The sequence below is a fragment of the Ips typographus genome, linkage group LG1, assembly GCF_016097725.1.
Source record: "Ips typographus isolate SLU linkage group LG1, UJ_Ityp_2.0, whole genome shotgun sequence".
Classification (NCBI taxonomy): Eukaryota; Metazoa; Arthropoda; class Insecta; order Coleoptera; family Curculionidae; genus Ips; species Ips typographus.
The window spans coordinates 14,106,427-14,118,657 of NC_138422.1; the positions used below are offsets into that span (position 1 = coordinate 14,106,427).

The 12,231-nt window shown below is 34.3% G+C and overlaps 1 protein-coding gene across 4 annotated transcripts; it reads right to left on the reverse strand.

Moving 5' to 3' along the window:
• Positions 1 to 2,294: 2,294 nt before the first annotated feature.
• On the reverse strand, positions 2,295 to 11,959 carry LOC145740345 (phosphoribosyl pyrophosphate synthase-associated protein 2). 4 transcript variants are annotated; one of them, XM_081995878.1, is made up of 7 exons: positions 7,927 to 7,984; positions 7,780 to 7,833; positions 5,780 to 6,280; positions 5,584 to 5,718; positions 3,124 to 3,264; positions 2,921 to 3,067; positions 2,295 to 2,620 (listed from the first exon to the last, which is right to left on the reverse strand). In XM_081995878.1, exons 3-7 carry the CDS (start codon positions 6,263 to 6,265, stop codon positions 2,462 to 2,464), a joined length of 1,068 nt encoding a protein of 355 aa, XP_081852004.1. In that variant the 5' UTR covers positions 6,266 to 6,280; positions 7,780 to 7,833; positions 7,927 to 7,984; the 3' UTR covers positions 2,295 to 2,461. The 4 variants fall into 4 exon arrangements, with proteins under 4 accessions (XP_081852004.1, XP_081852005.1, XP_081852003.1 ...); XM_081995879.1 differs by lacking the exons at positions 7,780 to 7,833; positions 7,927 to 7,984 and adding an exon at positions 11,792 to 11,959; XM_081995877.1 differs by having other exon boundaries at positions 7,780 to 7,980.
• Positions 11,960 to 12,231: the final 272 nt, after the last annotated feature.

Below are 12,231 nucleotides of genomic sequence, written 5' to 3' on the forward strand. Positions count from 1 at the left end.
GATATTTTAAAAAACATCATAGTTTCTTTTAATTTCATTGTTCACGATGAAAAAGAAATAATCTCTTATAAAATTCTGATTTGAAACTTCGTTTACGAGATAATTCAGTTAATACGTTCAAAGACCCACTACTAACCTGACCCAACTTAAAAGTTGTCTTGGAAACGGAAAATTTACTTAAGAAGCTTAAAAATGTCATTGTAGCCAGTTTTCATAGTTTCCAGACAAACTGAAAGACTTTAGTTTTAAAAATTTACTTAGAAAAGATAAAAATTGATTTCAGAAGCTTAAAAATTGTGGTTGTAACCAGTTTTCCTGCAAATCGAGAGACAATATTGAAAATTGACTTGTAGACATAAAAAACTACTTTTTCTAGAATTACTACTACAAATTTTCTAGACAAACAAATTCATACATTTAAACCTTAAAAATTGACTTGAACACCAAAAAGTGACTCTGAACTAATGAAAAGTGATATCAGAAGCTTACAATTTGCATTTGAAGTAAGTTTTCATAATTTGAAGACACATTTTAATATTTTAGTCGGAGTTCGGTTTTCAATTCATTTTTTGTCGCTAAGAAACCACGTTTCTTGAAACGGTGTTCAGAGAAATTTGAAGTTGACGACCGAATTCCGCAGCCGGTCGAGTGGAGATGGAGGGGCCTCTAAGTGGAAACGTCGATTCCTAAAGGTCTACGGGGAACTGTCTTGTGCGGTGCACTTCCAAGAGGCGGAAAGGGTGAAAACCTAGTTCAAGACCACCTGGATGTGACAGTGACGGTTATAGTTTCCACGAGGAATGACTATATCTTTCACTCGGATCGTGCCCTTAAGCGATTTTTAGTCTTTTTTATGCAAACGGGAGGGATGAGAGTTTCTCAGACGCACGCAAGTGCCTCTTCCGCGGAACTTTAGTAATCGTGTATCGCGTAATCGCGTTGTTAATCTGGCTGAACGTCTCACTGACGAGTGGCCATCGGAACCATAACACACACACACATATTTTAGTCTAGAAAATAGTCTTAGATACAGGATAGACATTAGATTCATGAAAATTGTCTTAAAACTAACTTTTCGTGCTTTTTACTTTGCTTTTCATTTTCTTAGAATTCTGGACTATTTAAACAAATTTTACATTCTTCATAGACTTAAAATGGCATTCCAAGCTTTGTCACTATTAAATCGACTTCTAGAAATTGAAATTCTAATTTTAAATTCTCTTCTACCTCAGTGCTAGAAATTCGAGTATTTCTTAAAAATAGACTAGACTGTTTTTAGTGCGTTAAGGCGGTTTTCAGTGCCTCAAATCGAGCTTCAAGACTATCTTTACAAAGTTTTTGACTTATCAGGCCTAAAAGCCAGTTTGTACACTGTCCACAGTCTTGAGAATGTTTGTTTAAGACTATTTCCAAAAGTCAAGTTTCTTCAGTAATAAAAGTAAAAAATTTTGGTACCAAATGCTATGATATTAGTCTTGAGAACTAATTTTTAGAAGCGAAAATTTAATTTACTTCTAGACCTGTTACAGTCCAGAAAATTGAGTTGTACACCAATTAAAGTCCTGAAAATAGACTTTTGGACTCTCTTTAGTCCTAGTAAAGTCAGTTCCACTTTTAGATTATTTTTAGTAGTAAAAAATGAGTTTCATGCACAATACAATCTTTGTCTTGATTTCCGAACTGTTTTTAGTTCTTGAAATCCAGTTTCAGACACTCGACCAGGATGGCAGTCTGAGAAAACGAATTATAAGACTATTCCTTGTAGTAAATAGCAAGTTTTTAGACTATTCAGTACAAAACTTGGATTCTCTCAAGTCTTGAATGTTCAGTTTTACCATTTGAAATTTGGAGGACTGTATCTTCCTTAGGGAACGTTTTTCAGAAAAATGACATAATGCAAGTCAACTTATTTTTTGATTGGCTATAGAATGTTGAATTATTGACACTTAAAACTGGACCACCCCGTATATTATATAATTTCGGAATTTTCACACATTTATAGAAATTGAATAGAGTGATGGTAAAAAATAAAAATCGAAAAAAGTTGAGTAAAGCAAGGCATTGAATACGATTTCCCTCTCCTCTAAGTTCAACGTTCTTTAGAGAGCATTTGTGGAAGAAAATTTACGATGATTTATTATTTTCTGTAAAATCTTCGTGGAGAAAATTATCTTGGACGATCTCTATCGAGTTGTTTTAACAACCAACAATACAGAGAGTAGACACTTAAAGTGCCTTAGTAAAATTAGGATATTGTGAAACTACTAATTGGAAGTTGGAAACAAAAATATCTGTTGCATTTACTACACGAATAATATAATCTAAATTGCAGGCAACTAATATAAATGTCATAATGGAAACAGGTCCCTCAATCTTGGCGGAGCAGATAGAACGCAAAACAAAAAAAAATTAATGATTAATTGGTCTTACTCGGTAGATAATACAGAAACTTCCGTGTTTCTTAGTCCTCGAGCGTCACGTTCTTGAACAAATAGGACATTGATTCTTTATTGTGAATTCTTCGAATCGCCTCTGCCAACAGAATGCTTATGTCTACGGTCTTGATTTTGTGGCACTGCATTTTTTGAAGCTCGTGCGGAATTGTATTGGTGACGACCACCTTGAAGAAATGACAGTCCAGTGTTAATCAAACAGTAATGTCCGGTTTATACAGCAAATTCAAATAAAATAAGAAATTTGTAGAAAGGTCTGTCAACAAAATTTAATGGTATAGGCTTTGTTCATTATGATTATTATAGATAATTGATTCTCCACTGAACAATTAAAATGAGAATGTGTGTGAATGAAACTACCAATCTTATTGTAATTTTAACTGTATAAACCTTCCACAGATTTCTAATTTGACATTATTTTTTAATTTGCTATATAAACCAGGCATTAATGTTTTTAAGATCAGTACCTCATCAATCGGGGAATCCTCAATCAATCTGGGAGCGTCTGAGGATAAAAGACCGTGCGTGGCCAAAACGTAAATCTTATAAGAGCCGCGCTCTTTTAATACTTCGGCAGCAGCCACAAATGACTTCACATCATCGATTAAATCATCCTGAAATACTCTAAAATTTGGCGCTAATTCGAAGACGATGCACTTGGAAAACTTACCACCATGATCGCAATTCTTCCTCCTACGTCACCAACGACATTAATTGGAGGTTTCTCTTTGGCAATATGTATTGGAACTCCAACGCCGGCGTCCATTGTACGCGATCGTGGTACCATAGGAGGAGAATAACGCCCGTCCACCTAAAGGAAAATATATCCACTGTTCATTTATTGATCAAATAAATTGTTAAAAAATATTACATGGTTATGGTTCGAAAAATTAGATTTAAAATTGATTATTTGTTAAAATATTGTTTAAAACTTGGAAAGTCCCCTAGATCTAATTTCAATTGAATTAAAGCTGGATTTATAAACTCTTTGCTCTTGTGGTTTGTTAATTTGGAAGGAGTCCACTGTCATACCAGTACTAAAAGTACAAAATACAAAGCTGCACAGTGAGTTTAGGCCCATTAATACGGTAGAAGTGTATGAAAAGGTATTAGAGATGGTGGTTAAGACACAGCTGTTGCGTCACTGTAATATAAACAAAATAATAATACCAAACCAATCCGGGTTCAGAGAAAACCATTCTTGTGAAACAGTAGTTATAAATATTTGTGATAATTTTGTAAATAGTATAGATGGTGGTAACCTTGTACTGGCAATATTTGTGGATCTAAGACGGGCATTCGAAACTGTAAACAGGAATACTTTAGTAAAGAAAATGGAAAAAATGGGCATTAGACATAATGTGTTAGTGTGGTTTAAGTCTTACTTGAATGGCAGAAAACAAAGAGTCAAATATAGGGATTGTTTATCAGATCTAATTGATGTTAAATATGGAGTACCCCAGGGGACTGTCTTGGGACCTCTTTTGTTTTTATTGTATATCAATGATGTGGTCGGGGAGGTTGAGAGGTGTGAGATGGAGCTGTTTGCGGATGATGCTATGATTTACATAACTGGAGATGATTTGGGGCAAATGCAACAAGATGTGAACCATGATTTAAAAAAATTGTTTATCTCATGTAAAAATAACCTAAGTATAAATGTAACTAAGACTAAATTCAGCGTGGTTGGGAGAAAACAGAGAGTTAGTAATATAAATGTGGACAACATATACATTGAAATGAATGGAAGTAGAATAACGTACGAAAAAAACCAAAGTATCTTGGAGTAATTTTCGATCCAAATCTAAATTTCCGAGGAATTATGTTATGGGAAAATATTCAAGAGTGGGACACCATTTGTCTGTTTATACTAGGTTGATGTTGTATAATAGTATTGCGTCACCGCATCTGCAGTTCTGCTGGACACTTCTCTATAACCTACCCGACTACAAAATACGTGAGTTCAAAACAGAGCAATAAGAACAATTTTGAAATGCAATAGGTACACTTCCATACACACAATGCAGGAAACACTCAACATACTCCCTGTAGAACAAAAAATATCGTTTGATACCCATGTATTTGTGTACAAACTAAAGAATGAGTTATTGCATGATTACATTTGTAAAAAGATTTTTTCGTAAAGTAGTAAAGATAAATTTTTTCTGACGTACATAATTATAATACAAGACATTGTAAAGATTTCATAGCTAGTGGAAAATGTGAATCAAATTTATGTTTTAATTCATTACTGTATAGGGGAGTTCTTCAAATTTAATCGGTTGCCAGTCAATATAAAGGAATCGCCTAATGTACAACTATTTAAAATAGAACTGCAAAAACACATTCGAGAGCAAATGTTTATGTAATTTGCTAGTGATTTGCTTGTTGGTTAATTTTTGGGACATGTGTGCATTGTATTGTTTTGTTTTTTATGTAGCATTATCGCTAAATAAATACTATTATTATTATAATTTCCTCTCCTATCAATTCTTCTTCCATCTAATATGATAAAAATTTAATTTCTAGCGCAAAAATTATATCTAGTTTTGTAGGCTTTTCTTCTCAACATTTAATCTGGTAGAAATACCATTTTAAGCGCGAAAATTAAATTCTTTATGTTTGCCATATTTCCTTATTCTTTTTTTAATCCGGTAGAAATATTATTCGTGCCGAAATTATAACCCCAATTTCCGGAGCAAAACTTATATCCTCTAATTTGGAGCCTTTTCTTCTCTCCTTTAATTCTTCTCTTAATCAGATAAAAATACAATTTTTACCGCAAAAATTATGTATTCTAATTTTGGCACCTTTTCTTCTGCTTTTTTTTCTCTGCGTTCAGTTATTCTTCTTTTTTTTAATCTGGTAAAACTGGAATGTGTAGTATAGTTTATAAAGACTAAATTGTGGTAAAAGGAGAATGTTGTGCTTTTAACGTCCGCTCGAAAAAGTATGCGGTTTTGGTGTGTGCAAACTAGCTTCCGCAAACATGTTAATGCATGAAAAATACCCTTTTGAAACATATGTGACGTCAACCAGTCATTCTGTATAACAAATTAAACAGGACAAACTAATAATAAACAAGGGTAAATCCAGCGTAACTTACTTGAATAAAAAAACAAAAACTTACTTCATCAGCGTCTGATTCTTTTTGTTCACCATGAATAACTGCAATACCCAAACGTAAACGTTCAGCATACGATGTGGCCTTTTTAGCAGAACCTGGATTCCTAGCCACTATTACTGCATTCCTATAGTCTGGAATCTACATTGAAAATACTCCAGTTTAATCATTTCAGTATGTTACTGAGCTCAGATCAGCTTACCCTCTCTTGAATGTACTGCAGTAAAAACGGACTGGCCCTCAAATTGTCCACCGGACAATCAAAAAACCCTTGAATCTCCTTCTGATGTAGATCCATGGTGATGATGTGTGTCATTCCCGATTTAACCATCATTTGGGCCACAAGTTTAGTAACGATCGATCCTCTTTTGCGCATTTTGCACTGTTTACTGTAAGGCAGGTAGGGAATAACCCCAACAATGTTTTTGGCTGAGGAGGTTTTCAATGCATAGGCCATTATTAGCATTTCCATAATGTTATTGTTCACGTCTTTGGTGCCGGTTTGGACGATGAAAATATCTTTTCCCCGCACCGAATCACCAATTTGGAACATGGTCTCCCGATTGCTGCGATGGTAGATGGCGCACTGTCCGATTGACACACCCAATCGTTTGGCTATTAAATTAGCCAGCTCGGGATGTGAATTACCCGCTATTATGATGATGTCGGATGTTTTTGGAGCATCCATTTTGATTTAGAAAATCTGTAACAATAAATGTTTAATAGTAGTTTAGTACTACAAAATCAAGGAGATTTACATATTAATTAATACAGGTAATTGATCTGACGTCAGTTAAGAAAGGACCAATTGCAATTATACAATTTCAGCTTACACCACTATCTAAATTTGATTTACCAAATTTTCAAGGTTTAAACTACATTTTAAAAGTTAGGTGACTGATTTTGACAGGTGTCAAACAAACCTTTACAGTTTTGTAAGCTGAAAATTGCATTAACAACGTCATGGGACGTGTATTTTACAATTTCACCTTTTCCAACTGTCTAAACTTGATTTTGCAAATTTCCAGTTTCAACTATTTTTATGGTCATGTGACGTGTGCTTTAACTGGGTCAACAAAAAACTCAGGAAGTCAGTTTCAAAGAAAGATGACAGTGTTAAATTATGTTACATGGGTTTTACAAGGTGTCCCTTAAAAAGTTTTCTACCATTTTGGTCCAGAGCACTGGTTTGCAGTTATTCTTCTCTCTTTTTACCATTGATTTCAAATAATTTGGAATTTCCATAACTATACGGTTTAGTCTTGGGTTTAGTTTTAACCAGAGTAATGTTTATAAAATTGGTGTGGTACCAAAAGAAGCACAGACAAAATCTAAGCAAAAATAAAATTATGCACCAGAAAGAAAAGTTTTCTCCCAATTAACCCATAAAGCAATAACTTACAGCCCTACAGAAACAAAAGTACAATGTCTGCTTGCATAGAAAATCTCAACATCAGAGAAATAAGTACAGCCACAGGCCAGAAAAGAGGAAATGTCATATCCACATGAGCATTCCCTCAACCCTCACTGAAAGAGGAAACTTTTCTAATTTTCTGTCCTAAAATGACAAGAATTGCCTAAGCAAACCAGTCTTTTGTCTAAAGAGATATAGCTCTCACCTATCACAACAAAAAAAAAATGTATTCAAAGGCCAAAATCAAATTCCTGTTCACATTTAATTTGAGTTTTATTACTCAGAAAAATCAGTTACAGGAGAAAGATTTGCAGTGGAAAGTCCCAGATTCAATGTCCCTAAAAGCAAAAATCAAATATTCCTACAAAAACACATCCAATGTGACTTCAGGTAAAAGGTTACAATAGGTACATAAAGGATAAGTCAGTGTAAAATCAAAATATCAAAACCGCCAAGAAATACTAACAAAATTCAATACCATAAACCTGTGATATAAAATAACCAACAACTAAACAAACAACTCAAAAACTATGGAAAAATTAAAGAATATAACCTACCTAACCTCAAAACCTATGATAAAGTTTGACACATTTGATTGACCCATAACACAAAAAATAAACAACAAATCAAAAACTCAGTTGTTTTGATGATTGTTGTTTGAGAATTTGAGATAAAGCAGAAAGCAAAAGGTTCCAAATATGATAAACTTCAGTAATAGGAGCTACATTAACTTAACACCTAAATTCCTAAAATTAAACAAAAAATTGGTTTCTTCTGTAAAAGCTCACCCAGTTATATTTAGCAGCGCCAACACAGTACTATCTGGTTCGGTTTCTCTACTGCTGTAAATTGTAAAATACACAAGTAAAAAGCCAACTCAACCAATCTAATCAATAATCACAATAAATTAATTGATTTTACCAACGAAAACATACATAAAATACGACCAACCAAGTGTAATTTAAGAATACTAATGTCAACTGAACCAATAACATACCAATAACCAAAAACAATAGAGCAATCAGCTGTTTGATGTCAGTTATATGTCAAATGTCAACTTCATTTTGAAGTTATTTGGTTTGGACACCGCCTTCTTTACAAGAAAGCCTAGAATGTCATTTTAATGGCGGCGTTATCGGATTTTTTTTTGTACACAAACCTATGGAGATGCAGTAGAAAATATGTTTTTTTTTATTTTTTCGTGTAGTTGATTAGAAGTTGTGAGTGAAAAATCAAAGAACGCTTCATTCCTGATCCAGATATGTATAGATATGGCTTTTTATATTCAATAAAGTCCAGCCAAAGCAAGTTTGGTTAGAACCCTTTGTCTTGAAAAGTACAACAAACTAATGTAAAAACTGCTCAATCAAAGAAAATTTGGAAATCCTTGAATCTAGGTAAGCAAAAGTGGTAAATGGGTTTTATATTATTACCAAGACCTTTCTTTTAAAATGTAAATGTGCCAATGAAACTTCTAAAAGCTGACCTGTTTCTTCAGAGTAAACCTTTGTTGCTCTCAAAATGCAGGCGGCCTCAAAATTTAACTCACTTATGTATGTAAGAGGCAATAAGTTTACTGAATGAGAAAGCACATTGTACTTACCACTGAGTATTGTGTTGGAGTAAAATCATTCCAGTTCAAAGCTTTCAACCACTGTTGGGTTCGAGCAGGGTCTTTTGGAAAGGAAAGGACACTTTTGGGCCTTTCTCCAAATTGCTTTTACAATTTGGCAAACAACAAGTGTGACGGCATATTGTAGAGGCAATAGAATTTAAGTTAAAAAACCAACAACAAATTATAGAATAATGAAGGAACAATAACAATAGTGATAACACAATAAAATGAACACAAACTACACTTTCACTAGAACAACAAACATATAAACAACAATATATAATAGCAAACAAAAATTACTTTGGCAAGTAATCCCAAGTCTTGACTTTAAACTTTAAAAATTAATTTAATCATCCAAAAACTCAATTTCCACAATACAAACAAATGCAAACTGTCAATCCCATATTTCGGCCATATTGGAATTTTTGGCATGCACCTTCTTGGCTTTCTTGTACAGAGGGCGGTGGTTTGGAGGGATCACAATTGAATAAAAAAATATAGCAGGAACGAGCAATAGCAATCAAAGCGGGGGAAAAAACTCGTTCAGTATGGCGGCCGTAAACTATCAGAAAATCAGTGACGATATCTGCTGTTCCCCACTATTCACAAATCCACTCGTTAATAATAATTCAACTAATTTAAGTTTGCAAAAATTAATCTTTAGCGGACCGAAAAGCAAAACAAACACAAACAACAAATCTTTGCGGTTTTTAGCTAACTTCACATACCACCAAATATAAACAAAACTGCTTTACGACTAACTTCGGAAGTTTCATTCAATTGCGTAGTAGGCGCATGTGGGGGACAAATATGGCGAATTCCGTCTCGGTCGCTTAATGCACAAACGGGGTATTTGCTACCTCCTGATTCTTTTTGCTGGAAGAAATATCATATGGGTCGTTTAAAAAGGTGACCTCTAAAAGTGTGAATTGAAGATGCGACAACATTGTCGCGGCGCATGCGCACTCCGACTTTTCGACCAATATTTTTTATCGGCCACCTTTTTCGAACAAAACTAACAGTAGAGCTCGAATCAGCTAAGAAAAGGCCACAGGCGTCATCAAACGATGATGTCACGATCTCTGTACGTCTCGCTTTAAATATTGCTGCTCTCGTTACTTTCCAAGTTGTTGCAGCCAGTCAGTGGCGTGCTATTATTTTATCAGTAAAATGAAACATTTTCGTCGTTTTTAATAAAGAAAATAAAAGACAACAAGTTTTTCAAAGGAATGGAAACTCCTTCTGCTTCTTTCTTCATAAATTGTAAGACGTTACTGACGATTTCACGGCCTTGGCTGTATATGATAACACCTTTCTTTCCAACCTTTTTGAAAGACATTTTGACAAAATAACGTTTTTTATTCATAACACTATGTGAACTTCAACTGCGACCATCAACAATACAACCAAAACACCAGACTAAAACGGAACCTAACCTAACCCCCTAAGTCTCCCTGTCCGCCACTACATTTTTTTAAACTTGGCAACACCGTTTAGAGTGCCGGCTAGTAAAAGCATATAAAAAGGTCCAAATGTACCTGGCCGCTGCCGCATCTGTTTTAATTGTGTCCAAGTAAAAACCGTACTACGTTGCCAAGTGGCTTTTTGACCGCTTAACAATATATTTTCGGGAATATTTTAATAGGACGCCTCTGATTATATCTAATGCGACGGCAACTGTAGACGGAGAAAGAAATAGTTTTAAAAACTGCGTCATTGATGATGCGGTGGCCTTTTCTCATCTGATTCGAGCTCTAATTACGTATTTGGACACTAGAAAGGATATGACGTCACAATAAACATCGTACGTCACATTCTGTATTTACCGTAAAGCGGCAAAAAGAACACACAAAAAGGGGCAAAATCACCGCCACAGTATATAAATAGTCTATTATTAATATTTATATACTGTGTCACCGCCTTCTTTACAAGAAAGCCTAGAATGTGACTTTTAATGGCGGCGTTATCGGATTTTTTTTTGTACGCAAACCTATGGAGATGCAGTAGAAAATATGTTTTTTTTTATTTTTTCGTGTAGTTGATTAGAAGTTGTGAGTGAAAAATCAAAGAACGCTTCATTCCTGATCCAGATATGTATAGATATGGCTTTTTATACCCAATAAAGTCCAGCCAAAGCAAGTTTGGTTAGAACCCTTTGTCTCGGAAAGTACAACAAACTAATGTAAAAACTGCTCAATCAAAGAAAATTTGGAAATCCTTGAATCTAGGTAAGCAAAACTGGTAAATGGGTTTTATATTATTACCAAGACCTTTCTTTTAAAATGTAAATGTGCCAATAGAACTTCTAAAAGCTGTCCTGTTTCTTCAGAGTAAACCTTTGTTGCTCTCAAAATGCAGGCGGCCTCAAAATGTAACTCACATAAGTCACATACCAATGTATGTAAGAGGCAATAAGTTTACTGAATGAGAAAGCATATTGTACTTACCACTGAGTATTGTGTTGGAGTAAAATCATTCCACTTCAAAGCTTTCAACCACTGTTGGGTTCGAGCAGGGTCTTTTGGAAAGTAAAAGACTGACACTTTTGGGCCTTTCACCAAATTGCTTTTAGAAATTTGGCAAACAAGCAGTGGACGGCATATTGTAGAGGCAATAGAATTTAAGTTAAAAAACCAACCACAAATTATAGAACAATGAAGGAACAATAACAATAGTGATAACACAATAAAATGAACACAAACTACACTTTCACTAGAACAATAAACATATAAACAACAATTACTTTGGCAAGTAATCCCAAGTCTTGACTTTAAACCTTAAAAATTAATTTAATCATCCAAAAACTCAATTTCCACAATACAAACAAATGCAAACTGTCAATCCCATATTTCGGCCATATTGGAATTTTTGGCATGCACCTTCTTGGCTTTCTTGTACAGAGGGCGGTGGCAAAATGCATTCAAACGAGTAACAAAAAAACAGATTTCTCCCATCAATCAATCAACATTCAGTATTATAACAGATCGATTAGAATTTATAGAAAAAAAAAGATTTCTAAAATAACTCTATTTTTAAAAATTTGCATTTTTTCAGTAAATAGCACAATCAACCTTCTTTCTTTTACAATCACAGCGGAGTTTAAAAATACTCTCTGTCGTTATTTTACACCTGTGATTCCACGTTGAACAATAACAATACAAAATTGAAAAAAAATAAAGTTGTACCTATGTGGATGTGGTGTTCACAGTTTACACAACTTCCTTCATTAGTTCCAGAATCTTTTGTTGTCTTACACATACCAGTGTTGAGCTTGAAGATAACTGGTGAGGAGTAGTGAGTACTAGTGAAATAATATCGAAAAACATTCGAATTTCATAATTCGAACTGAGTCTCCCAACAAATATGGCGGACGCGGTATTTATTTGAACTGTCTATGACGTTCATGCAGACTTAAATTTGACAATCATCACATGATACTACATAGTGTACAATTAGCGGAGTCACGTGATAACTGTTTCATTAGGCTCCGATTGGATGAAAAGATTAATAAACGAATTAGAAGAATTGACATGAAAAAGAAGAATGACGCGTATTTTTAAAGTCAACATTAAGTTGTGATGAATGACGTCAGAGAATGGTTTTGTTGAAGTAGTGTTGAGATTGT